We start from the raw sequence: 26,347 nt of genomic DNA, 5'->3' as shown, positions 1-26,347 counted from the left end.
GAACTCGTGTTCAACTTACCAACCATTTCGGAGTATGCATTTCTCTATAGCCTCTTATTAGCTGCAAATAATTAATCAATGTTCTAGTCCAGCACACGGAGTACAAACCATGTCAACCTTACACCCTCTGTTTGTATATTCCCCTCACCTTTAACTGAACTTCTCTCATTCAGTTAGCTAACACTTTCTGTCAGCACCTATTTAAAAAAAATAAATGATTTTTCAACCCACTATTTAGCCTTTTCACACAAGCCACACCATGCTGTTACAGGGTTATTTGAGCAACAACGATGCTATCTGTTATAAAATGAATGTTCACAGATCTCACTGAATCCGCTGAACTACCATTAAGGTAAACTGCTCTTCCTCAGCATTTCGTAGCTTTGAAGGAGAGAGTGTATCTCCCCACATTGAGCCAACTCCTGGGTGTTTCTTAACGTTTCCTCTTCATGTTCTTGGAACCCTTATACAGTACAATTCCAGTTGGAAACAAAGATTCATGAACACTAAATATTTCGTTTTCAATAAAGACCACAGATAGAACCTCCTAGATCTAAACAACTTCTCCTGATGCCACCTGCCCAATAACTGGAGCTATTACTTAACTGCATAAAAAGAGGAAGGCAGTAATAACAATCCCTACTGGTTTGTGCCTTGGGATTATATATACACTGACATACAACGATCAACCTTCTTGAATGTTTTTCTGGCTCTAAGAAATATCAACACACACTAACAGATGTAAGTGGGAAAATGCTACCTCTACAAGCATCCTCGGTAACAAGGAAAAAGCAGCCTGGAATTTACACCTTGTTGAAAGTAACCCACAGAACAATGTACGTATGGATATGTAAGAACAGTCTGTTGTGCTTTGATAGCAGGGAATCCCTGCCTCCCAGGGCTATGAGTAAGGCCACCACTTTACATGGAACAAACTACTTTACAAATGTGGGACTAAACATTCTAAATGTGGGCATTAGGGCTCCCTGTCACCAGGGCAGGAAGTACAATTCATTTTCTTATGTTTAGCATATATATCTCCCTGTCTTCATCTTTGAGTGTTGTGTCCTAAAATCCCCAGGTTCCAACTAGGAATTCCTTAGCAGGTCGATGAAGGCTCTACAGAGCTCTACCCTGGTAAAGGGTTTCTGATCTTGAATTTTCTTGCTGATGATACTGGGAATTCAGAAAAAGGGATTCAGACCACACTGGACACCGAAAGCAACTGGAAGTAGGGAATAAAAGGGAAATTGAGGAGAACTGAGGGAAAAAAAAGCCTTCTACACTGGAGTTGTTGTAGTTCAAAATCATAAATCATTTGGGCAAATAAATGAAAAAAGCACACTTGCTATTATATCAGAACAAAAGCCTCTTGGCCACATATCCCCCTTCCAAGTTAGACACCACAGGCTGATAATCTGTCAAGGCAAATTCCTTCTTCCAATTCCTAAAGCACAAGTCAAAGAAGCTTCTCTACTGGTCCTCCCCAACACCCTCCCACACCTACACCCCAAGAAGTGACTGCATCCGATGCTTTATCCATGGGCAGCATTAAATCTCCAATTCCCTTTCATAGCAAAGGACGACATGAAAAGACACACCTGCATCTGTGTGAAAATCTGAGCTTTCTGGCACTCTTCCAGACTGGGCCCAAATGCAGCCATCACGTGCTCCTCTGTTCCAATCATCTGTACAATTTCCTGGTCACTCTCCACACCCATGGCCTAGGAAGGAAAGAAAAGATAGAAAGAGTGTTGGCTTTGTGTTAACTCACTGACATTTGCTTATGCTAATTCGGCATTGTTTGTGGGTATTACTTCTAAGCAAAAGCTAGCTCTTTTCTCAGAAACGGTGCCATCTGGCATTGGCAGCCATAGCACAAGCTGCAGAAGAACCTGAAAACAGAAATTTTGATTCGGAAGACGAAAACAAACATTCTCAAGCACTTTTTGCATGTGTGTCATCTTCTAAAATGTTTAAATAGCCTAGGAGTTTCATCATGAAAAAAGGAGGTAGGAAGGTATAGTGGAGACACTGGTCACAATTACAAAAACAAACTGAAAACAAAAACAAAAAACAAAAACCCCAAAACAGCCAAAGGGCACTAATCAGAAAATACACATTGCTGAAAACAAACAGAACCCCAATTAATTTTGTCACAAGACTAATTTTTCTGAGAACTGTCAAATCGTTCACATTTAGGCTAAAGGGATTTTTCTTAAAGGATGTTTTACCTCACTAGTCTGGAGACATCAAGCTATCCTTTACGCAAGTTTAAAAAGAGGTTTTTTAAAACACTAAAAACACACTCAAGAGGTTTAGGAAACCCGCTTCTCTTAAGTGTTTCAAGGTGGCAGCCGGCAGCACAGGTCTTTGTAGATTCCATATGGCACGAAGGCTCACTCCTTCACACACTTGCCTGGAATTCTGCCACATCAAGAAATAGAGCATAATCTCACTACACCTCTCTTGGCGGAGAAAGAATCTGCTTCTTAGAAGTTAGGGGAAAAGTTATGTTTGCATTAAAATTCTTCCTTTAGCTATGCAGAGAAAACAGAACCAGGAATAACTATCTAGTGAGGATTCGATGCTCTGGTTCCTAGTTCTCCACACACGAGGGAGAAAGGGAAAACTGAATCTCAAGTTCCAGTAAGGAACATCGAGAACACGCGCCGGAGTACAACAGAGAGGGCACCTCTCTAGGTCAAGGGATCTCAGGTGTCCATCCGAAAGCAAGGTCAAAGACAGACCTCACAACCACTACCGTCCCGTCACCTTGTCCACCTCAGTTTCTTCATTTCTGTAACAAGAAGATTCAAAATTCTACAGCCCTCCGTTTGACTCTGAGCAATTTCTGATCCAGAAATTCCATCTGGATGCTTTAGGATCAGATGTCAACTTACTGAAAGTTCGAAGCTTTCGGGGGGCGGGGAGCTAAATATATGCTGTGTCCCCCCTCTGAGGCAAACCGTAGCGGTTTAGAAAAGGTTCGCCAATTCTTCGACCCTCTCTACGAAAGGTAAAAAACTAATTCTCCTCTTCGAGTGTGGGCTAAACTTAATGACTCGCTTCTAGAGAAAAAAAGGTGGAAGCCACAGAGTACAACTTCGGAGCCTGGTTAGAAACAGCACTGCAGCCTCTGGCTTGCTCTTTCTCTTAGAGTGTTCCTCTGGGGTGGGGGTGGGTAGAGAAGCTAGCCGCGGGCAGTGTCATGAAGACACCGGAGCCATCTATGGAAAGGTCTGATGTGGAGGAGCCACCATGAAGGCAGACCTTCCCACGCCCCAGCCCAGCCTTTGATGACTTCAGCCCTGGCTGACATCTTGACTCATGAAAGACCCTGAGCCTGAGCCACCCAGGCAAGCAACTGCCAAATCTCTGACGACAGAAACTATGCTGAATTTGCACAAAAACTAACAGACCAACTTTTGGCATTAGATTCACTACTGAAACTTAAAAAAAAAAACCCCTTTTTAAACGTGTAACTTGTTTCATCCAAACATTTTTTTGTTTAGTGAACAATAAAGATGCTCTCAGGACACAAATCTCTTTTGTATACTTTGATTTTCATGTCTTTTTATCTCTAATTAAAATGATGCATTTGTTCACGTCGATGCTAGGCATAAACTCCACTGTTTAAAAATGACATAAATTCGTTAAGACACTCAGCACTTCATGGATTAAAGGAGAGCAATCCTCGAAAATGATCACTTCTAATTTTTAAACAAATGAAACAAAAACAAGACCCTAGATTATCCTTTGAACAAGCACTGAGTGCATGTGCTCTGACAGCTATGGCCCGTACGGACAGCTGTATACGTTTCCTCCTTGGTCTGCAAGAAGCCAGCCAGAGATACCAGAAGAGACTATTTCTCTGTGAAAAGCTAATCAGAACATAAATTAACTTCCACTTGTCAATCTCAAAATAATATTATATGGGTTCTGGGGCACCCGGGTGGCTCAGTAGCCTGAGCATCAACTCTTGGTTTTGGCTCAGGTCACGATCTCACAGTTCAGGAGATCAAGCCTTGCATCAGGCTCCACACTGACAGCGTGGAGTTTGCTTGGGATTGTCTCTCTCTCTCTCTCTCTCTCTCTCTCTCTCTGCTCCTCCCCTGTGCTCACACGCGTGCGCTCTCTCTAAAATAAATAAATAAAACAATTTTTAAAAAAAGAATGTTATGTGGATTTCAATGGAATAAAAATATAAGAAAAACAATACTAGGGCAACTAATTTGCAGTAGAATCCAATCACCCTTCTCTAAAATCTTTGATAATAAAACTTTGTAACTAATACACTACCCTCTCAGAGGAAAAGTGCAAACACTAAAAGAGAGCTATATGGGCAGATGCTAAACCGAGTACGTCCAGATAATACAGCAGGACAAGGTCTCACTGGGACAGAAAAAGAATCTTGGAGCTGAACTGGCAGTAGCTTTCTGGACCCACCCCCTTTCTTTAGGCATGTCAACATCTAAATCTTCTGAACTAAGGTCACCTGGATTATTTTAATAATTAATTTTTAGTTTAGAAATCTCCAAATGGGAGAGACTATATACTTCATCACCCATTTTGGTGTTTAATAATAATGAAAAAGTCCTTCCTCATTTGACATTATTATGAATTTTTGCTTCAAGTTGTCCCAAGGCTGAATCTAAGCGGTAATTTGATAACTGCATAAAATTTTCAAGTGTTCTGACATGGATCTAAACAGACTGCTTAGGCCCTCCAAATATTTCTAAGCCATGAAGTGAAGATATGCCAAGCACATGGTAAATGACACCATATGTGCAGAAAGAATCATCAGTGGCAAAGCTTTGCTCTACAAGGACTAAACTCTTCCTATACTGGGTCTCTGAACCACAGGGTGATAACTCAGGTCATCATCAAAAGCGCTCTAGCTCCAAAGACCAAACTGATTTTGTGACTGTTTAGCCTTGGGATGTCACAGCTACAAATAAATGGCATATTGCTATGGAAACGATAGCAAAATGCCCAACCATTTTGCTTCGCAGACATAATTTAGACATCTGAAAACTAGCTTTTATATATGGAACTCTTTGTACTCCAGATATCTGAAATCATTTCACCTGATAAGTCAGAAATAAGTGCTACATAATGACCTTACGAACAATTAGCAGAGACAATACGTTTCAGCAGAAGGTCACCCAGTCTGGCCATCAGCAATAAGATGAACAAAAATAAGAGAATATGCTCTTTAAAAAGCGGCATGAAATCTCCTTGGATGGCCGCGAAGTGTGACTACAAGTGTGACTACAAGTGTGACTACAAGTGTGACGTTTAAAGACAGACGCTAATGAGCAGAAGAGAAAAACCTGCCCACTGATGGGGATATGCTGAAATATATCATGTGAAAGACGGGAAGGGATTAAGTCCTTCAAATACCTAATATTCAGAAGTCTCTAATCTTTCTTTAGACAGAAATCAATCTATTATTACTCAAAGTGGTCTTAGCAGATAAAAGAACTGTAATAGCCCTCTTTCACTCCGCAGTTTTTTTCTCTTCAAAGATCAACAATTTTAATGTAAGTTGGTTTCCAAGAAACAATGCCCAGCTCCCTTGAAATCTGATCTTTTCTGTAAAAACTTTCAGACTACAGATGCCATCACAGTGCAACTGCTGAATACTTGGGAATTCAAAATGTAAAGGGGGAAAAGATTCATGGGCAGGAGAACCTTTGTAGTGATTCAAGTCCATAAATAAGGCTGATCTAGGTCTTAAAAGCTTTAGCCATCATATTCAGACCCAGCATGAAACCTGGAAACCCTGCTGCTTCTGTCACTTTTAGCCAATTGTTGGTTACAATCAACAACCATCAAGTCCTAATGACTGTCAAGGTCTGTGTTAGGGCCACACAACACAAAAAGAGAAATGATGTGACTTTCCTGGTCGCCCAGTTTATTTTGCTCCTGCATAAGGAGAGCGAAGGCAAGAGAAACAGTATCTTCTTTCTAGGCCATCCACTTTTCAAAATATGCGTGATTTCCTTTGCTCTTCACAACAACCCTCTCAGGTGAAATTTTCACTTTATAGGGGAGTTATCCAAGATTCAGGGAGACTGGGAAATCTGTCTGGAGGTCACACAGCTAACAAGTGGAGAAGTGGGAACTAGGCCTATGTCTGTCTGGTGCTAAGCTCTCCCAAATCCCGTGCTGCTCCCCAGATGGAAAAGTCTTAGAAGTTATCAAACAAGGTTCCATCAGGCTTTTAAAACATCCCTCTAGCGGGAGACCACAAAACGTGACTACCTGCGACCAATGTATTTAGTTTATTCAAACAGAAAAATTTTAATCGGTTGTTTCAATTCTTACACGTGGCTGATTAGAATATAAGGTTACATTTCAGGAAGAAAGTTTGGCAACATGCACCGAGTTTTTTAAAAACACATATAATTTTGGGGCGCCTGGGTGGCGCAGTCGGTTGAGCGTCCGACTTCAGCCAGGTCACGATCTCGCGGTCCGTGGGTTCGAGCCCCGCGTCAGGCTCTGGGCTGATGGCTCGGAGCCTGGAGCCTGTTTCCGATTCTGTGTCTCCCTCTCTCTCTGCCCCTCCCCCGTTCATGCTCTGTCTCTCTCTGTCCCAAAAATAAAATAAAAAAAAAAAAAACAAAAAAAAAAAAAAAAAACAAACACATATAATTTCATTCCCAGGAGTTCAGTCTCACAAAATAGTCAGCAACATGCACAAACACGTATGTGGAAGAATACTCAGGGCTGTGCCTAAGATGGAAAACTCGGAAAAAATGGCACCTGAATGTTGTCCTACAAGAAACTGGTTAAATAGATTATACCACCCACACTTCTGTACAATGCCTACCAGAAATAATGATGTAGCTCTGTATTTACAGATACAGAAAGCTATTCACAATTCACTGGTAAGTGAAGCAGAAAAAATAAAATAAAACCCATGTATATATTACAAAAGCAAAGGAAAAAGGGTCTGAAAAAAAGTGTAGCTGAAAATGGAATTCTGCTTCTCAGTGGCTTTCTAAATTTGTACAATTCAAGAACTGTTGTATAATCTCAACTACACATTACCTAAAAATGCATATTGCTAACTTATAGGCCCATTTTAAAAAGGATTTAAGTTGGCTCTAAATACACATACACATTTGCAACATAATAAATTTGAAAGAAACGGTCTTATCAAAATTTTGTTACCTAGCCAAAAAAGTATTTAATAAAGGTTTTCTGATTTTAATGTGTCCATGTGTCTAGTGATATATTTTCCAGGTGAATGACAGAAGACTATGAGCATTAGAATTAATTTGTAATTTCTGGTCTAAGGAATGCAGTCCTATGCATCTTTAAGCCTCTAAAACATCCATAAAAGTCCTTTGATGCATAGGAACACACTGCCCTCTGCTGGAGATGTAATTCTACACAGTCAGATGAAATTCTCTTTACCCACTAACCACCGCTATGGACACAAGACACTGCAGGGTACTAGGGGATCCTTACGAGAAATGCCAAAAATTACTTCCATGCTTTAAAAATATAAACCTTGAAGAAATATAATGAAAAGTACATTTTAAGACTTCTCTTTGCCCCCCCCCAATATAATGGTACTGCTACTGTGATCATCATCGTCAATCATCACTGTCCTAAAAGGAAAATAAATGCCAGCATCTCAGAGAACTTATAAGCACATTAAGTTGCACTAAACATTAAAAAAAATCTCCTACAATCTTCTCCATGTAATTGCATTCAGAATGCAGTTATTTCCTGAGTTAGAGAACCCAGCTGATCAATACCCAGGAACAGCCCGGGGCATTCCTCCCAGCGACCAACTAGAGCCTGACAGGAAGGGGCCCGTCTCCCCGCCTCCTGGGCCCTGGCCGGGTCACAAGTCCAACAAGACAAGTTCAAGTCCTTCTCTCTTACTCCTCTGAGGTGTATACCCAAATGCTTTTTTCCTTTTTAACCAGCTTAGTTACCTCCATCTCAGAGGCTATTTTCTCCCCTTGCAGCCCCCAAAAGGTTTCAGATATCGTTAACTGCTGAGCAGGAATATTTAACTCCAAAGTAAGTTAACTCTAAATGAGAAACAAGTGTTATCAACCCCTAACATCACCCCACGTCCCCACTCTCAAGATCTCTTCAGTACTGACTTAAACTGAACTCTTCATTTCGATCAGCCCTAGTCAGGATTCACTTCTGGCCCATACACAGTTGGGCACGGGTCTCCTCGGCTGCTGTGCTCTCCGGAGGCACTGCAAACCCTGAATGAGAGAACACTGAAGCATTGCACCAATGGGAAATGCACTTGTGTCCTGTGGGCCTCTGGTTAGGTTTTCCTCCACCCATCAATACAGAACCTTGTTTGACATGGCTTTCTCCTCAAGGACACCTTATTCAATGTATGTTGTTGACTCATTAGCACTGAACTCACAGCCAACGGCACTTAACTCATGCCTGAACGCAGCTTATCTGACACATGTGTTTTCTGCATAAGGCACATCATGGCCTTCTTGTGCTTTGAAAAGATAGACATCACTTCAGCCCCTGGCTTGGGGGCCACTTTAAACGGCAAAATCCTCCCTCCCCCAAAAACACAAAAATGTGAAAAAACATGGCACTAAAGAGACCATGGTAAGGGCTCCTGTTTACAGCTTGAGAGTGGAAACAAGAAGGCAGAATGTCACCTTCTTCGACCTCAGCTGGGAACATAGAGCTTGGGGACTCAAATTTGTCACTGCTCTGAGCCTGTGCATGTCTGTGAATAACTGTAAAACCACCACCAGTGATGATTTCAGGGTCACAAATAAATTTCAGCACGTATAACTGACAAGTGCAAAATTCACAAATGCTGAGGGTCAACTGTATCACATGATGGTATTTTTAAATTTCGCTTAGTGACTAATACTGCAAGTGCTCATAAAATGTGGGGAACATTTAGGTCCCAGAGCAGGTTAAACGGGCTACTGTGCAGTCACAAGTATATACCATTTAAACATAATTTCTGTGTGAAAATATCTTTTGGATTCTATGTCACCAGTTCATAAACAAGCTGAAAAAAATCAATTTTAAAATTCATATTTATGTAGAAACACACCAGACTCCTGAGTCCACAAAAAAACAAACTTGGGGGGGGCGCCTGGGTGGCTCAGTTGGTTAAATGTCTGACTTCGGTTCAGGTTGTGATCTCACGGTTTGTGGGTTCCAGCCCCCCCATCCAACTCTTTGCTGTCAGTGAGAAGTGGAGCCCGCTTCAGATCCTCTGTTCCCTTTCCCTCTCTCTCTGCCTTTCCCACATGCACATTCTTTCTCTCTCAAAAATAAACACTAAAAACAAAAAACAAAAAAAACTTAAACTCTTTGACCTAGAAAAGTCTACTCCTAGGAATTCAGCCTACAGATACCCCTGCCCCTGTATAACGTGATACTACAGCATTTCTATAACAGCGAGAGATGTGTGTATCCACCGATGGAGGGATGATTAAGGAAACTGTGGTACAGCCATGATAGAACAGTTTGTCAAACAGAATGCAGTAGCTCTGTACCAACTAATAACACAATCTCCAAGACAGAAGTTACAAAAAAGAAAACAAGCTAAATGAAAAATGGTGTGCAATGTATGCAAGTGAAAAACAGAACTCTAGCATGTACTCATGTGCTAGTACAGGCACAGACTGTCTTTAGAAAGATGCACAAGAAACCAGTAACAGTGGTGTTCCTGGGTAGAACAACTAGGTGGTTAGGTATGGGTGGGTGGAAGGTTTACTTCTCACTTTACACCCTTAAAGTTTTTAATTGTGTAGCTACTAAAAAATAGTATTTTTTAATATCTGAATCCTGATCTTAGTAGCTTTCAATTTAAAATATATTACATACCTGACAATTTATCTATGCCACAAATCTTTCTATTCCTAGAACTCTTTATCCTCCAAATTTCTAATTACGTATGGAGACAAACATATGAAACGTATGAAAACAATTTCCAGTAGGTACCTGCAGCCTTACCTTAAATATGATTACAATGGGAATATCCTCTGACAAAGTATTGTGCCGCAAATAAAATCGACCTTGCTTTACAGCCATATTGGTTCTGCTTTTTTTCTCATGGGTAGAGCTACAGGGAAACAAAAGTTGGTTAAACTGTGTCCCTGCCTGGTTTCAAGCTAGTCGCATGCAACAGCAATGATCAATAAGGTTCACCAATCAATAACCATCTGAAAGGTCTTTCCTAACAGATGCCTTTTAACAATGCACAACTCGCCACTTCCATGAATATTTAAAATCTACTACGATGTTTCTTTAGCTTTGAGATTATGGTGAAAGTTTTGTGGGTCAACGAGTGACACTCACCAATTCATTCTGATTTACTTCACTTTGATTCCACCTGAATTGCTTTGATTCAGTGTGGGGTATATTCATGAGCAATTTTATACATTTCCAAAGATAAACCTCAAAATGAGCCCCTATGTACTAGGAGTGTTTAAATCAACAATTCAGTAAAATATATCTACACTCTTATTATACATTGAAGCCAAAAGAAACGAAGAAATCCCTTTTTATTGGTATCTCTATTAACTACAAAATTACCAATGGATCTAAAAACATTTCTGGCACACCTGGGTGGCTCAGTCGGTTAAGCATCTGACTCTTGGTTTCGGCTCAGGTCATGATCTCATGGTTCATGGGTTTGAGCCCTGTGCTAGGTTCTGTGCTGTCCTTCACTCACTCACATGCGTGCATGTGCTCTCCCTCTCAAAGAAAATAAACTTAAAAACAATTAAAAAAATTTTTTTAAAAACCCAAACCAGGGATGCCTGGGTGGCTCAGTCGACGTTAAGCGTCCGACTTCGGCTTAGATCATGATCTTGCAGTTTGCAGGCTTGAGCCCCACACTGGGCTCTGTGCTGACAGCTTGGAGCCTAGAGCCTGCTTCAGCTTCTGTGTCTCCCTCTCCCTCTGCCTCTCCCAGCTTACATTCTCTCTCTCTCAAAAATAAACATTAAAAAAACCAATAACAGCTCCAAGCTTAATCAGTCACAATAGTAACTCCTACTGATCACCTGCTACATACATGTGATGTTACATACCCACCCCACTTATACTGGCTCTCATATCCTACATACTAATACTTACTTTGAAGTAGTGTCTCCAAATCACGTATGAGGAAACAAAGGCTTAGAGAAGATGTGTAATTGCCCACCCAAGTGCCTCGTAGCTACTGAACAACTTTGGGATTCAAATCCCAAATCCCTGGTTCCAAAAAGTAGTAAAATAGGAAGACATGGGTCGCAGAATTATTAGATCTGGGTTCAAATGCTGGCTACCTCTTCCGATCAGTAGGACCCTGAGCCCAAGGCCTGTTACTCAGCAGTAAAATGGAGATAAGCTCACTTATCTTGGAGGGCTGAGGGGACAAATAATGTAGAGCACCGTTACTCTGCCTGGCTCCTACTGACTGCTCAATAAACGGCCACTATTGTTAGCTGCCTCTCCATCAGAAAGGGGCACAAAGTCTGAGTTAAGCAATTCATTACAGGTCATCAGAAGACAAACTATTGTATACGGACATCATAACTATGCTACGATATTTTTTATTCCCAAAACTCATTAATTTGCAAATTTCAAGTTACCAGTGACAATAAATTAGTGAAAAGAAATTACAGGACACAAGAGATGCTGCTGTAGGAAAAGGAGTATGCTGTGAAAGAGGATGGTTAAGAACACTAACAATAAGATGTTAAGTCCATGACAGAATCCAAAAAATATTAAATATAAAGTAATCTGTGATTATATTCAATGTAGGAATACACATGTAGAATGATCAAAGAGTAAAAACAACATGGAAAACTGAAGAGTGGTTTTATTATTTCTTTTTTCAAAGTTCCTTTAATGCAACAAAATTCAACTTGAATAAAATAACTAGTGGCCTTTCGACCAAGGTCTTACACACTTTTCATTGCTAAAAATTTTACATCAATACTCCTCACACAATAAACTGAACAGTTAGATAAGTATTTTGCTGCCTGTTACCAGACATAACTGGCTACCTTTGTCCTGAAAGACAATCGTATGATGTTAAGAAATACTGATAATTCCGTTAATACCATCCCTGCTTTCCGTACCTGGTAACTGAAGCACCAACAGCCCCTTTCCTGTCAGCCTCCACAATGATCCTGTTCTTAGATAGCTGCTCTTGGATTAGAATCACTTTTTCTACTCCTTTAACGATGAAGTAGCCACCTGCCAAAAGGAAACAAGAAAAGTTTCACCACCTGTTCTTCTGACAGTGTGATTTAGTAACGACTGTGACCTTCTGCTCCATGGCACTGGCCAACACTCAATTAGAAGGGGTTTGCTGATACCGTTTTATGAACTGATGACCATATCAGCAAATGATTTTATAAAAATGCGCTACAAGAAAATAAACTTGAAGACAGGGAACAGATCTTACTGGCATACATATTATCAGCATCTGACAGACACAAGGGGTGAATGAAAAAAATGTGTTAAATAGTCTTCAGATTTCTTAAGCACAGAAATAAGGAACAATCTTCAATATAAATTCAAAATTGCCTACCTTTTCTAACAAATCAGTGACAACAGTAGACTAAGATTATGTTTCCTAAAATTTCTATACTCAATAAAACCCATAAAACATTATCATAGCTTTTTTTGCATACAATTCAGAATAAAATAAAGTGGACTTCATTTTAATTTCAGAATATAAACAAAAAAAGCAATATATTGACTTATGCACCATTTTGTTACAGTCTAGGAAAGTCTTGTTCTTTGTTAACCTCTTTCAAAATCTTCTATGATTCTACACCAGTGTAACTTTAAAGGAATAGAGTAAAGCAACTACAAATTAAGTCAACGTGAATTAAGGAATTAAATATTTTTCTGTTAAGTGCTAAGCTTGAAACTTTACAAAATAAACTGCCTAGAAATGAGTACAAACATATAATTTTTTAAAATTTTAACAGAAGACTTTTGGTTTTTGCCCCTTTATTGCATTTAAAATAGGCTGAAGTGAACTTTTTTCCACCTAGCTAAACAAGTAACTTCATAAGATTATTCTTGAATTTCTACGCATACCAAAAGAAATCATGGGGCAGAGACAAAAGTCTGACAAACCGTAACAATAAAACACATGTTGGAATGTTAAAGTTTCAAACCTGCAATCAAAGAGGAAACAGTACTCCTTTTAGAAATGTTGACCTCAGAATAAAGTTGGGGCCAAATTTCCAGACGTTCTGTGAACACAGTTTTGTCCAAGTTCAGGTGGGTATTGTTTTTCAGAAAAAATGTTAAAGCCAACAGCAAAAGCAAGCCCAAAAAAGGGTGGGAGAGCAGGAGACAATCCAAGGAATCACACATACCTGGATCTAAAGGACATTCATTCAGTTTGGCAAATTCTGCTGGCGTCTTCCCTGTAAGAACACAGTTTGAACTACGCAGCATTATGGGCATTCTGTTGAAAGTAAAAGAAAATATCACATAAAGACTATCACTGGCAAAATGTCACGAACGGGTCTGCTTTCGTCTTTCACATTTTAGAAAAGGCAGAGGAGGGGTAGTTACATCAAGAGCCAAGTGAAATGAAGTATTTCCTCAGATAATTGCTCTTCTAGTTCAGATAACAAAAACTCCAATGTTGGTTTTCCTCAAACTTTGCAGACAAACTTTGGTCTTCAGAAACGGCAGCAACTCTTCACTCATGGTCAACAAAGGGACCCTCATTTGTTACGCAGAAATACCACAATGAATCAAAGTAAGAAACGAGAGACTATCGGGACTTACCAGGCAATCTTAAGAAAGAACTACACAAGACTTCTACATGAAAAATATTAATTCAAAAATCTATGAATAGACTGAATAATAGATCTGCCACTGCTGCAGACAGAATTATTGAATTAAAAGAGAGCTGAAGAAATTATTGAGAACATATTTCAGAAAGACAGAGGGAAGAAATGTATCACAGAGCATAAGAGGGAAGGACAGAGTGAAGAGGTCTCACAGGCATCTAATCAGATTCTAGATGGAGAAAACACACACAATGGGCAAGATGTCCTATTCAAAGAGAGCATAGTGGCTATGGACTTTCAAAAATGTATGAAAGCCATAAACTCACACAATCCTATCTACTCAGAATACATAAAAGGAAAGCCACATCAAAACACACAGCAGTCAAGATACAATCATCAAAGACAAAGATTTAAAAGCCAGAGAGAAGAAAAGGCCGCTTGCCAACAAGGGAAGATGACTGGACAGATAGCTGCACACCTGCAATTTATAGAGGACAGCGGAGGGGCACGTGCAAAGTGTCGAAAGTCCCCATCAAGCTAATTTGTGCGTTCTGTGAAGTCACCATTCAGAAAGAGGTCCACTTAAGGATATTTTCAGGCTAAAACAGAGAAATTCAGAATTTGTAATAAATAGTGTCTAAAGTTGACGTACCAAGAAATAAAGGTATAAACACAGCGTTTAAAGATCTGGCTGGGATGATCACCAGAATAAGAGAAATGGTCACGAGGTTGGGAATAAGACTGGGGGAGGAGGGATGGGGGGTTGCTTTGTGGCAAATGTTCTCATGTGCTATTTGATGTACTTGGATTAAATGGAGATCTTTTTAGTTCAAACAAACCCCACACAACACTTACACAAGGTAATGTCTGTAATGCAGACAGTGCATGGAACATATGAGCACTCTAATTCACAAAGGTCACTTTAAGGAATGCAAAAAATGCTATCTCCTATCCCGGAGTCCGGCACATGGCAGGTGTCCACCAAACACTAGTTACATGCATGCCCTTCCTTGCCTCCTCTTAACTGTGATTTAAATCCTAAATCGTACTAGTTATGCTTTGCTCCTGTCTCTCTAGTCCTCCCTTCACCATATTCAATCTGGGTAATAATTTATTAATGATCCAAGACTTAACTGGACACACTATGGTCTGTATATGAGAAAAAGGAAAGGTCTTAACGCTGATAAACAGTCCTGCTAAAACAAAGATTAATATTCTAATATCCCAACTTATTTTCCTAACTGAAGAGTGAGGACAGAAGCAATACAAAGAGCCCCTTCCTTTAGGACACTATGGGGGAAGGATTTGTTAAACCTGTGTGTTTCCATTACTCTGGACGTACCACAGCACATACCAAATGGTACCACAGCTATTCAAGCCTGCCTTCCTGGGCAGCTGGGAATGAAGACAGCCAATAGGAGTTGTATCTAAGTATCTTCTATTTACTGGACTACCCAGCAGAGTGTATCACAAGTGACCAACAAATGGTGCATATTCACTGAACCTGTGGATATTTATCATGTCTTTAGCACTTCTGAAGGGTGAAAAAAACACTTGGCCAGGAAGGGTTTGCACGAAGTTTAAAGTCCGACACCATTATCAAATTCCCAATATTGTGGGTTTTGTCCATTTCTACAGATGAGTCAGTATATTTGCCTAGTTATAGAGAAATGCTATCTTATCTAATGGTTCCCTAACAGCCTGGTTCACTGAAATGCTATCTTATCTAATGGTTCCCTAACAGCCTGGATTTCAGAAGGAAATGAAAGCATTTTCCTTAGCTTTACAGAAAAGATCTCACAATTAAAAACAAAAACCACCACAGCATTGCACTGGACACTGCTCGAGTGCTCTGCTTCGGCTGACTCACTGGATCCCCAGAAAAGACTCTCATGGAGCAGACACCATTTCCCGCATTTTTCACATGAGGAAATGGGGCAAAGGGAACTGTAGTACTTGCTCAAGGTCACCCCATAGGGCTAGAATGCAGGCAGTGTGGCTCTAACTCAGATGTCATTTCTCACCTGCCAATGGGTAAGGCATTACGGATGATTCTTTGGCTGCCTCGGGTATATTCAATATCCACTGTGATGGGGGCAGAGTACGTCATGTCCCGCAGACGGCACTGAAAGAGAATCAGACAGTCAGTGCTCCTTCTCCCTGGAAATCAAAGAGTCCTGAAGCTTCCAAGAACTCCGTCTCTGGTAGCAGTATGACCTATGCTGAACTGGGTCTGTTCCATGTGTTGCTTTAAGGGCACTGGGAGTGAGGAGCCTACCTTCTCCATGAGGAACGATGCTGGCCACTGATCTAGACATCCCCACAGCATCTCTGCCCTATCAGCCCAAAAATGGAACAATAAATCTGGTACTGACTTTCTTCTCACTATCTGATGCCATCATCAGTCTGCTCCCCATCTCTGAAGCAGTTAGACTGTTCCTTGACAACTGGGTCCATGGAAATTAATCAATGTAGTTACCAATGTGGTTAACAACCAGTATGATACTTAAAGTATACACATACAGAAACTAACTGTATCACAAAATTCTTTTGTTTTTAAATTTTTTTTAGTATTTATTTATTTTTGAGAGACAGACAGAGCTTGAGCGGGGGAGGGGCAGAGAGAGAGGGAGACACAGAATCTGAAACAGGCTCCAGGCTCTGAGCTGTCAGCACAGAGCCCAATGCAGGGCTCACACCCACGGACGGTGAGATCATGACCTGAGCCAAAGTCGGACACCCAACCAACTGAGCCACCCAGGCACCCCTGTTCACAAAATTCCTTAACAAGTGGTATCTTATAGCACAAATCGTTCATCACATCATATTACAATTTCTGAATCATTTGGGGAACTCTGGAGATTACTGGTGTGTGCCTTAGTTTGACAAGGTGATGACTCACTAAATGCTCTGACATGGCACACCCCACCAAATCTTTGGCCCTTCTCTGAGCCGTGACCACATAGTCAGACACGGCACACTCCACCAAATCTTCAACGACTTCCCTGTTTACTGATGGTGATCAGGTGGCTTGTACTCTCAAAAAGAGAATCTCTCTGAACGTCAACCATACAATTCATGGTACTGAATCCTCTCTCTGGCTTCAAGTGAACCAAAGACAGTTAGGTTTAAACTTTTTCTGCCTTTCTTTCCCAATGCCTGAGATCCAAAAATATTAGATACCCTTATTACTGATGAGTATTTTATATTTAATTAGATTGAGCTGTCTCCTTCAGGCCACTCCAAAGGCGGTGTGGCCTAGAGGCTCAGAGTGTGCACCCTGCCGTCTATGCCCAAACACTGGCTGTACCACTTCAGTTCTGCACCTTGGTCTCCTCCTACGTACAAAGGGAATGAGAATCATTTTAATTCCCAAGGATATAAATACATATTTTTAGAATAGTTCCTGGTACAGGCTACCTTACAGACAGAATCTCATTTTTATTAAAAATCTAATGTAACACCCATGATAGGTAAACATGTGTGTGTTTTAACAAACTCCTCTCCTTCAAATGGAAATGAAATTCAACAGATGTGGTAAACACAGGGACCCTCTCCACAGGCCCCAAACTACTCCCGTGAGCTCCCTCTGCCGCCCTCAGCCTCTCTGTTATCACAGGACTGGGCTGTGCTGGGGGCTCTGCAGCCGCGCCCCGCCCCCCCCTCCTGCTGTGGGTGCCCTGGCTGCCCACCCACCTGCTCTCCGACTCTCCCCATCTCTCCAAGGATCAAAATCCCTCCAAGAATCTTCATGCCCTTTCTCTCTTACTGCAATAATGCCCGTATGTTTTCTCCACCATCAGGAAGAAAAATTATGACAACTGCAGTCTCAGGCTTCTCAAACTACTTCAAACTACTTTGCCTTCTCTCTTCTCACGCTCAGTGATGTAGTTCAGAAAAGGACGTGGAATTTGCTAATTGGCTGCCTAGTTCTAAAATAATTAGAAAACTCCAGCAAATGGAGAAGGAATGGGGAAGCGGGGAAAGCCATACTGGTGCACACATTTTCCAACATTCCAAACCTCAACACAACTTCACTTACTGTACCTATCTTACCCTTCCAGGCAGTCAAGTGTGCAAGCCCTGGTGTCTGTTTCAAGTATTCTGTTAGTTTACGCTCTCCACAAGTGTATGCGCTCCTTGAGGAAGGAGAGGGTCTCATTTCTTTTGTACATCTCTCAATGCTGAGGCACAAGACAAATGTTCAACTGACACTCGAAACTCGGTGATTAAGTAACAAAATTTACCTGTGTGAAATATCTGGTTACTTGATCGTACTTCCTGTTTAACAATGCTCAGACAACAACCCTAACTTTCTAACTTACTTGTTTAATGAAGATTACTCTGCTACTTTCCCTAATTGCTTTACATTTTAGTTCTACATCGACACAAACTAGATAAATCTACAAAAATCATTTTCTTTCCTGAATCAATTCCCAATTATGGACACCAAGTAGAAGAATTTCAAGAAGAATGTGGAATGTGTTAAAAGCCAACAGACCTGTTCCACAACCCTTTGTCTGTAGCTCTGCTAAAATCCTGGTAATTAAATTTTCTTCCTACCCACCTATCTCTTCTAATGGTCTGTGAGCCCCTGTCCTTGGTCTCCTCTGCCTAACACAATGCTTGCTGACCCTCAAAACATGTGCTCAGTCACCTGTGCAGATGGACAGCACATGGTACCAGGCACAAGTGGCTGGCTGGGGCAGGGAACAAGTGCGGGCAGGGGGAAGGCTGCCCAAAAGCTTAGAACAGGACACGAACAGGAGACATACCTATATGACAGCACAGATTAACTAGGATTAAATGAAAAACTAAACACTGCAGAATTGTTTCCTAATATAGTATTATACAAGTGCTAATTTATTTTGGTTAGCTTTGTCTCATAAGAGATATTTTCCCCTATTTTAAAGTCATTTCAAGAACATATATTAAGGGCACAGACTCTGAGTTAAGGCAAACAAATTCAATCATGGTAAGGTAGATAATTACCTCATGGGGGGATACCGGTCTAGTTACATTGAAGCTTTCTTCAACATCAGGGAGCCCGACATAGATATTAAGATATCTGAAAAGCAAATTATTCCATTACCAGTTACAGCTTTTCAACAAACATATAAACAAGCTATTTTCCTCCCAAATGCAAAGATTACACTTTGACAAATACTTATCTTGCTAAGAACGACAAATTAAAAATTATAATTGGGAGATCTTGAAGTCATAGTACGTACAGTTCTACAAAGGAAGGAAAATACTATCAGAGTATTTTTAAAGAAATTGCTATAAATCTCTTTTTAAAAAACACTGGAAAGATAGCTCCCTGAAGATGATTATTTAATGAAAAGAGCTATTATTCATGTAAGAAAGAAGAGGTTATAAGAGGAAAAAAGATACAGCTCTTCCTTGACCTACAGTCTGGCTACAGCCCAATAAACCCAACATAAGTTGAAAAGTTGTTAAGTTGAAAATTCATTTAATATACATAACCTACCAACCATCACAGCTTAGCTTAGCCTATCTTAAACGTGCTCAGAAAAATTACATTAGCTTACATTTGGGCAAGATCATAGAACACAGAGCCTGTTTTAAAATACAATGTTAAATATCTCATGGAATTCACTGAATATGTACAGAAAGTGAAAAACAGAAGGATCGTAACTGTATCGTTGTTGACCCTGGTGACTGCGGGGCCGACTGGGGAGCTGTGGCTGTCGCCACCCAGCATCACAAGACGGGATTGTACTGCATGTTGCTAACCTGGGAAAAGATCAAAATTCAAAATTCAAAGTACAACTTCTATGAATGCGTATAGCTTTCACACCATCGTTAAGTTGAAAAATTCTTACGTTGAAGCACTGTAAGTCAGGGACCATCTGTATATGCTCGTTATGGCAAAAGAAACACAGGAAGAAAACAGAAACTAAGGAGATTGGTTACCTACTGGGAGTCTGGCAACAGTGTGGAAAGTACTGGGAATGGAGTGACAATTCCCCGAAAATACTTTTTTATATAGCTCTCACTCTTACAACCATGTTTCACATAGTCCAAAAGTTAAATGCATAATTAAAACCTATCAGGATGCAGACGGGGACCCAAAATGGAAAACAAACCTTCCTGCCTTACAAATGCATAAGTAACTGCCCTGAGAAGGTGAGAAAGGAAATGACAAATCTAAGTAGCTTTGGAAACAGCATGTTGCTTGGATATTGTAAAGATAAAGACAAAGAAGCAATACACGGATATTGTACTCTAATTAAATTTTATTCTCACAGAGGTATGAGTTAGCTATTCTGAAACTACATATATTCTAGGATTGAATAAATAAGTAAAAATAGAGTGGTCAATGAGAGCCAGGTTTCTCATTTTAGACATAAAAGTTACAAATAAGGAAAGAGGTTAGTTAGAATGAGTCCTGCAGAGGTGGACTGAAACAGGAGGTGTTCGTACAGTGGGATTTTAAAAATATATGTAAAAATGAGTAAGACGTAGAAATATTGATGTGTGGATGCATAGGTTAGTATATACACATATATTTCCTTACTCTGCCTACCAAGGCTTTAGTATCCCTATCTTGGTTTTTAAACACTATTATCCAAAAAAAAGAGAGTAGGGCTTCTTGGGAAAATAGTGGATTCCAGGCTAAGACAGGGAAAATACCAGATCAACCACATCTCATGGTGCCAGAAAGTAAAGGAGTGCTTGAAAATAAGCAGCAGTGTGCCAAAAGGACATGGAAATCAACCTGAAGCCTCTCCCTTGGGCAAAGCTGGGACAAGTTAAGCAATAAAATGATACTGCTGGATTACGATCCATAGATTAAAATATACAAGAGTTCACATTAACATAAATAAAGTTCAAGAGATAAATAAAGGGAAGAAAAAGCTCTTCCTTACAACAGAATTCCAGTATTACTGGATAAGGAACGATAGCAAGAAATCCTCACCAACAGGCAAATACACCGCAATAACTTGTAACACCTGTCCTTGCAGGCTAAAGTTAGTAGGTATTTGCATAGTATCAATCAAAGGATCTCCCCCTAAGGCACTTATTACAAAAAGAAAAATAGTAACTTTATAGTGGACGAACCTGCATATACCATCTTAATCAAGTGAAAAGTTAAAACCACCAATAGTAAAATATGCTGACACCTGTACCCTGATATGATGCAGTGAGAATGGCATGAAACGTTACTTCTGTGCCAAAAATGCACAACCCAATCGAATCATGAGCAAACATCATACAAACTCAGACTGAAGAGCTTCCTAAAAAACGCTGGATCAAAATTCTTCAAAAGTGACAAGGTGATAAAAGACCAAGGAAGTGTGAGGAACAGTCACAGGCTTGGGGAGACTAAGGAGAGACCTGAGAACTAATCATCACGTAGAGCCCTGGACGGAATCCTGGGCCTGAAAAAAAGACTTGAGCGGGAAAACTGGAAATAAGACATGCAGATTAGTTGACAGTATTATTATCAGTACTAATTTCCTGGGTTTGCTAATTATGGTATGGTTCTGTATGACGTTAATATCAGCATAGGCTGCGCGCAGGATAATATGGAACTCTATTACTTCGGTAATTTTTCTTGCAGTTCAATATTGTTCTAAAAAATGTTTAAACCTTAATAGTTTCAGTACTTCTCAACCATTAACTCTACTTGTTATAATTAGTTTACTGATTCAAAACTGAGCACTTGATAATTACCTCCTTATTAAACAGATAAGGAGAGTTATTTTCATAGCGTTTTGGTAACAACCACATTCACTTTAAAAAATGTTAGACGTAATCAAAGTAGCAAATCAAGAGTAGTTGATTCCTTACTTCAAGTACCACATGGGGTCAGCATCACTTGTAACCTTTTCATTGGCTTTCATTATCTTCTTTATCTGTAGGGAAAAGAACACCATTAGGAATGTCTCTAGCTTAAATCAATTCTCCTCTCTACTTTTTTTTTTTAAGTAGGCTCCACATCCAACATGGGGCTCCAACTCATGACCCTGAGATCAGAAGTCGCATGTTCCACCAACTGAGCCAACCAGGCGCCCCTCTCTCTACTTCTAGGCCCTGCTGCTTACCTCCACATTAATGAAATAGTTGAATGAATCTATATGCTGTTTCACGAGGCCTTTCACCTAAACAGACAAAAAATAAAAAGTAGGTTAGTGACAAATTAACACCCTATGTTACCGACTCTAACCACAGATTTCTTCAGATTTTTCTCAAAACCAAAGACAGAAAAAAAAATCCATGAATTTCACTTAGAATTTTACACGTATGTGTCCTCATTCCATCTCTCCCCCATCCTACTAATACCCCTCAAATTTTCCTCCTTGAGAATCAGCCCGACACTTGGAATTCAAGATAGGAATATCTGAATATACCTAACGACTCTCCATAAGCTAACAAATAAGGCAAGATTTTCTCTGCATACTTTGAATTTGCAGAGATACTACATGTCCTGCTACTGAAAACACTGAAACAATAACAAAGACTCCAAAATGTCAGAATTTAAAAGGACCGTATGTATTCTCTTTTTTTAGTATTAATCTTCAAGCACAATTGAGTTCAGCACTGCTAGAACATTCCTAACACATAATCATAGAGCCTTTGCTTTAATTACACTTCCTTTTTGGGATCTCACTGGTTTACAAAGAAACCATCCCATTCAGAAACAGTCCTAATTATTGGGGGAAGAAATTCAACCTTATGTTGATCTGAGGTCTGCCTTCCTCCAGTTTCCAGCCCTTGGACTTAACTGTCCTTCTGGAGAGAAAGGCCTGCTCTCGACAGTCTGTTTATTTACTGTAACTCTCCTTCATGTTGTCATGTCCAGGCCAAACAGGAACTATTCAACTATGTCTCACATGCACGCTTTCCAGACCCTTCGACAGCAGATGGCCTGCTCCTGGGCACGCTCCAGTTGGTCAGTGTTCCTCCTAACACGGGCCCCCTGAACTCATGGACAATGTTCTCAACAGTCTGACCAACACACCATGGGGCCACTGCCTCCCTCATTCTGGATATTACACCACCACTATAAAAAAATCAAGGCCACCTTACAGACTCATCAACTTAAAACGCAAAAGGTAATTTTTATCTTCGTAAAGCAATGCTATTAAGTCAAACACACCCAATCCGGTACTTGTACAAAACTAAGTATGTTTGTCCCTCTTCACAGGTGCCATCCCAGCCCAAGAACAGAGCCTTGATTCTGTTGACCAACAGCACTGGCAGCCTCATAAGCTTTGTGTTCCTGTCTCCAGTTATATACTAAAATCATCATACCTTTATTCTTGGACAAATAAATGTCAAGGTGGTGCGAGTAAAGGAGAATCCCAACTTTGAATGCATGAATGAATGAATGAACGAATGAATGAAATAACCAATCTTATGTCTGTATTGAACCCTCTATCTCTTCTTGGACCTTGTGCCACCAATTGTGTCCTCTTTTTTTGAATGATAAATCACCCTTTCTCCTCTGCTTATATATAGTTTCTTTAAAAAAAAAAAAGTTATAACTAAAAAAAGGTTTCCCTTGACCTTATTACAACTTTATTTCATTCTTGGTCACTCTTCTTAAAACCTCTCAGATAGCTTCCTATTGCTGTTAGAAGAAAAGCCAAAGTCCTTAACATGGCTTTCAAATCTGGTCAGAATTCCGACCCTGACAGCTTCCCCCGCATCCCCTCCCAGCACTCTCCCTTCTGCCTGTAACACAGAACTAAGGCAGATAAGACTCTACTCATTTTTCAAGTCTCCATTCTTTCATTTAACATGCTTTCAACACCCATCCACGCTGTAGTAAACCAGCACTTGATTTCTTACAGCCAAATAATAGTCCACCGTATGGATAAACCATATTATTTATCCATCCATCAGTTGATCGTCATTTGGGTTGTGTCCATTTTTTGGCCACTATGAACATTTGTGTACAAGATTTTGTGTGAAGACGTGTTTTCATTTCTCTTGAGTAAATAAGGAAAATTGCTGGATCACATGGTAACTCTGTTTAGCCATTTGAGGACCTGCCAGGCTGTTGTCCAAAGCAACATTTTACATTCCCACCAGGAAACTTCCAAGTTCCCCACATCCTCATCAACACTTGTTACCTTTCTTTTTGATCACTGCCATCCTAGTGGGTGTCAAATGATCTATCATTGTGGTACCCCTTACTTCTTAGCATAAGCTCTTGAAAATTGAATTAGATCCTAGACTAACCTTATATTCAGCGGTCTCTGTGACTATCCACTCATCCGTTCCAGCCAAACAGACTGGTCATTGGTCCCTACAGATGCCGTGGAGGCTCCACTTGAGCACTTGTATCAAGGCATGCTCTCGGTATTATACCTTTTTTGCTTGCTTAAATCCGGTCCTCCCGAGATGTGGTTTATGTCTCACCTCCTTTGGGAGACCTTCTCTGACCACCTGGAGCATCACCACTTTTGCCAACACCACTGTGCTACTGCATATACTACAGCCTTTCTCTAAAATTAGATTACCACTCATCCAACTAGCACCTTAGACATAGGTTAAGTCATGGTCTAATTCCTTGTATTTCCAAAATATAACAAATCACATAGTTGTGCAAAGTCAAAAATTATTAGTTGATGATAAACATTTAATCTTTGAAAAAAGATGAATTTGCCCTTTTTCATCTGAGAAATAACCACTAGTATTAAATATTACACAATTACCTTTAAAAATGCTGGAAGCAGCCTCCATTTTTCCTGTGAAGCAAAACAAGAATATCAGAACTCTGTGGCTGCAATCACAGTATTTTTACAAGTTATTTTAATATACCAAAAATGACTTACTTTATCACAGAAAAAGAAAATAAATCAAAATGAAAAGAACAATTTTAAAATTTTAACCACTTTTATGGAAATCATATATGTGTATGCACAAATATATATATATACATACATATGTATATGTATGTATACACACACACACACACACCACAGATTTCTTAAACAGAATATACTTTAATCTCTTGATGATCCAAGCATTCTTCATACTTTATTTTATTCTCAGGACACCTCCTGAGCAAAAGACAGGTCCAGCAAAAAGGGGTGGCAGGGAGTGCTCAGGGAGGGAAGCAAACAATCTGGAGAAAGTAAAAAACATTCTTCAAGAAAGAGGAGACGTGGGGGCAGGGGATTTGTGGAGTATATAGATCTGTATCTTCCTCTCAATTTTGCTGCAGCCCTAAAACTACTCTAAAAAAAGTTAGTCTACTAACAAAAAGAAGGGAGTCAGGCAAAACTAATCTATGATGACAGAAATCAAAAAGTACACTTGGAGGAGGGGTGCCTGGGTGATTCAGTCAGTTGGGCATCCTACTCTTGATTTTGGCCCAGGTCACGATCCCAGGGTCTTGGGATCAAGCCCTGCGTTGGGCATGGAGCCTGCTTGGGATTCATTCATTCTCTCCCCTCCCCCTTCTCCTTTTCTCTGTCTTGAATAAATAAATAAATAAATAGTAAAGGTGCTTGGGCTATAAACTCAAAAGGGTTCACAAGGGAACTTTCTAGGGTGATGGAAATGTTCTAGATCTTGTACTGAGTGGTAGTTATTTGGGTATACATAACTGTCAAAACAAATGTAACTGAACACTTGGTATCTGTACATTTTGTTGTATGTAAATCTATAATGAGGAATGAGAGAAAAATCCAAAGTAGAGTAGAAAGATCTCAGGGCAGGATGGAGAAAGTGGTGGGAAAAGAGGCTGGAGAAGTAAGTAAATAGTGACCCGACTGAGGACAGCCTTATAAACATGGTCAAGACGTTAGATTTTGCCCTACGAGCACAGGGCAGAGATTGAAGAATTTTAACCAAGGAAGCAATATGATCATTTAAACTAATGGCTCTGGCTACAGAGCAGAGAACAGGTTGGAGTGAGACAAGTTGGCAGCCTAGGAAGTAGGACAGGACAGTGGTTCCAGATTGGACAATAGCAGAAATGAAGCTTCAGACTTGAATGGGTTTACTAGGCAGGAGCCTAAAGATGTGATGGTGGATTGGACACAGGGGGTCAGGAAGAGGAATTTTTATTCCTGAATCAGAAGCCTGGAACTGTGGTTCTGGTCCCTTCACAGCTGTGCGAAGTCAGGCAAGATTTACAAATCCTCTAAGCTTATTCCTTCAGGTCTTTGAAAAGGCAGTCTTTTCATCTTAAGGATGAAGACTAAAATCAGACTGGCAGAGTCCAAAATCCAGATCAGCTACTTAACAGCTTTCTGACACTGGATTAATTATGTAACCTCTCTGGGCCTCCAAAGTCTTTCATTGGCAAAATGGGTGAAAACAGTGCTTATTTCAGAAAATCAGTAACACAATGCAGATTAGGCTTAAACAGAACCTGCCACATAGCAAGTGGTCAGTAAATGCTGGCTCTTACTATTAACTCTTAAAGAGTTAAAAATCCAGTATTGCCTGATGATCATCAATGTGTTGTAGGCACTCATGTATTGAATCTGACAGACTAATCATAACCTCATTAATCGGTCAAATAAATGTAAAGAAAAGATTACAATCCAATAGATTCACCGATCATGTCACTCTCC

The 26,347-nt window shown here is 40.1% G+C and overlaps 1 protein-coding gene across 3 annotated transcripts in view; it reads right to left on the bottom strand.

Moving 5' to 3' along the window:
- Positions 1–26,347, bottom strand: part of POLR3B (RNA polymerase III subunit B) — a 103,856-nt gene that overhangs the window by 76,389 nt on the left and 1,120 nt on the right. For all 3 annotated transcript variants that reach the window (XM_042947601.1, XM_042947602.1, XM_042947603.1), the window contains exons 2-10: positions 24,476–24,508; positions 21,857–21,913; positions 21,603–21,667; positions 18,777–18,852; positions 15,809–15,909; positions 13,359–13,450; positions 12,102–12,219; positions 9,985–10,093; positions 1,602–1,724 (exon numbers count right to left, since the gene is read on the bottom strand). In XM_042947601.1, the coding sequence (XP_042803535.1) occupies positions 1,602–1,724; positions 9,985–10,093; positions 12,102–12,219; positions 13,359–13,450; positions 15,809–15,909; positions 18,777–18,852; positions 21,603–21,667; positions 21,857–21,913; positions 24,476–24,508 (774 nt within the window). The remainder of the gene's footprint in view (positions 1–1,601; positions 1,725–9,984; positions 10,094–12,101; positions 12,220–13,358; positions 13,451–15,808; positions 15,910–18,776; positions 18,853–21,602; positions 21,668–21,856; positions 21,914–24,475; positions 24,509–26,347) is intronic.

The sequence above is a fragment of the Panthera leo genome, chromosome B4, assembly GCF_018350215.1.
Source record: "Panthera leo isolate Ple1 chromosome B4, P.leo_Ple1_pat1.1, whole genome shotgun sequence".
In the NCBI taxonomy this organism is placed as follows: domain Eukaryota; kingdom Metazoa; phylum Chordata; class Mammalia; order Carnivora; family Felidae; genus Panthera; species Panthera leo.
The sequence above is the reverse complement of the archived record's forward strand: the minus strand, read 5'-3'. Positions and strand labels throughout refer to the sequence as shown.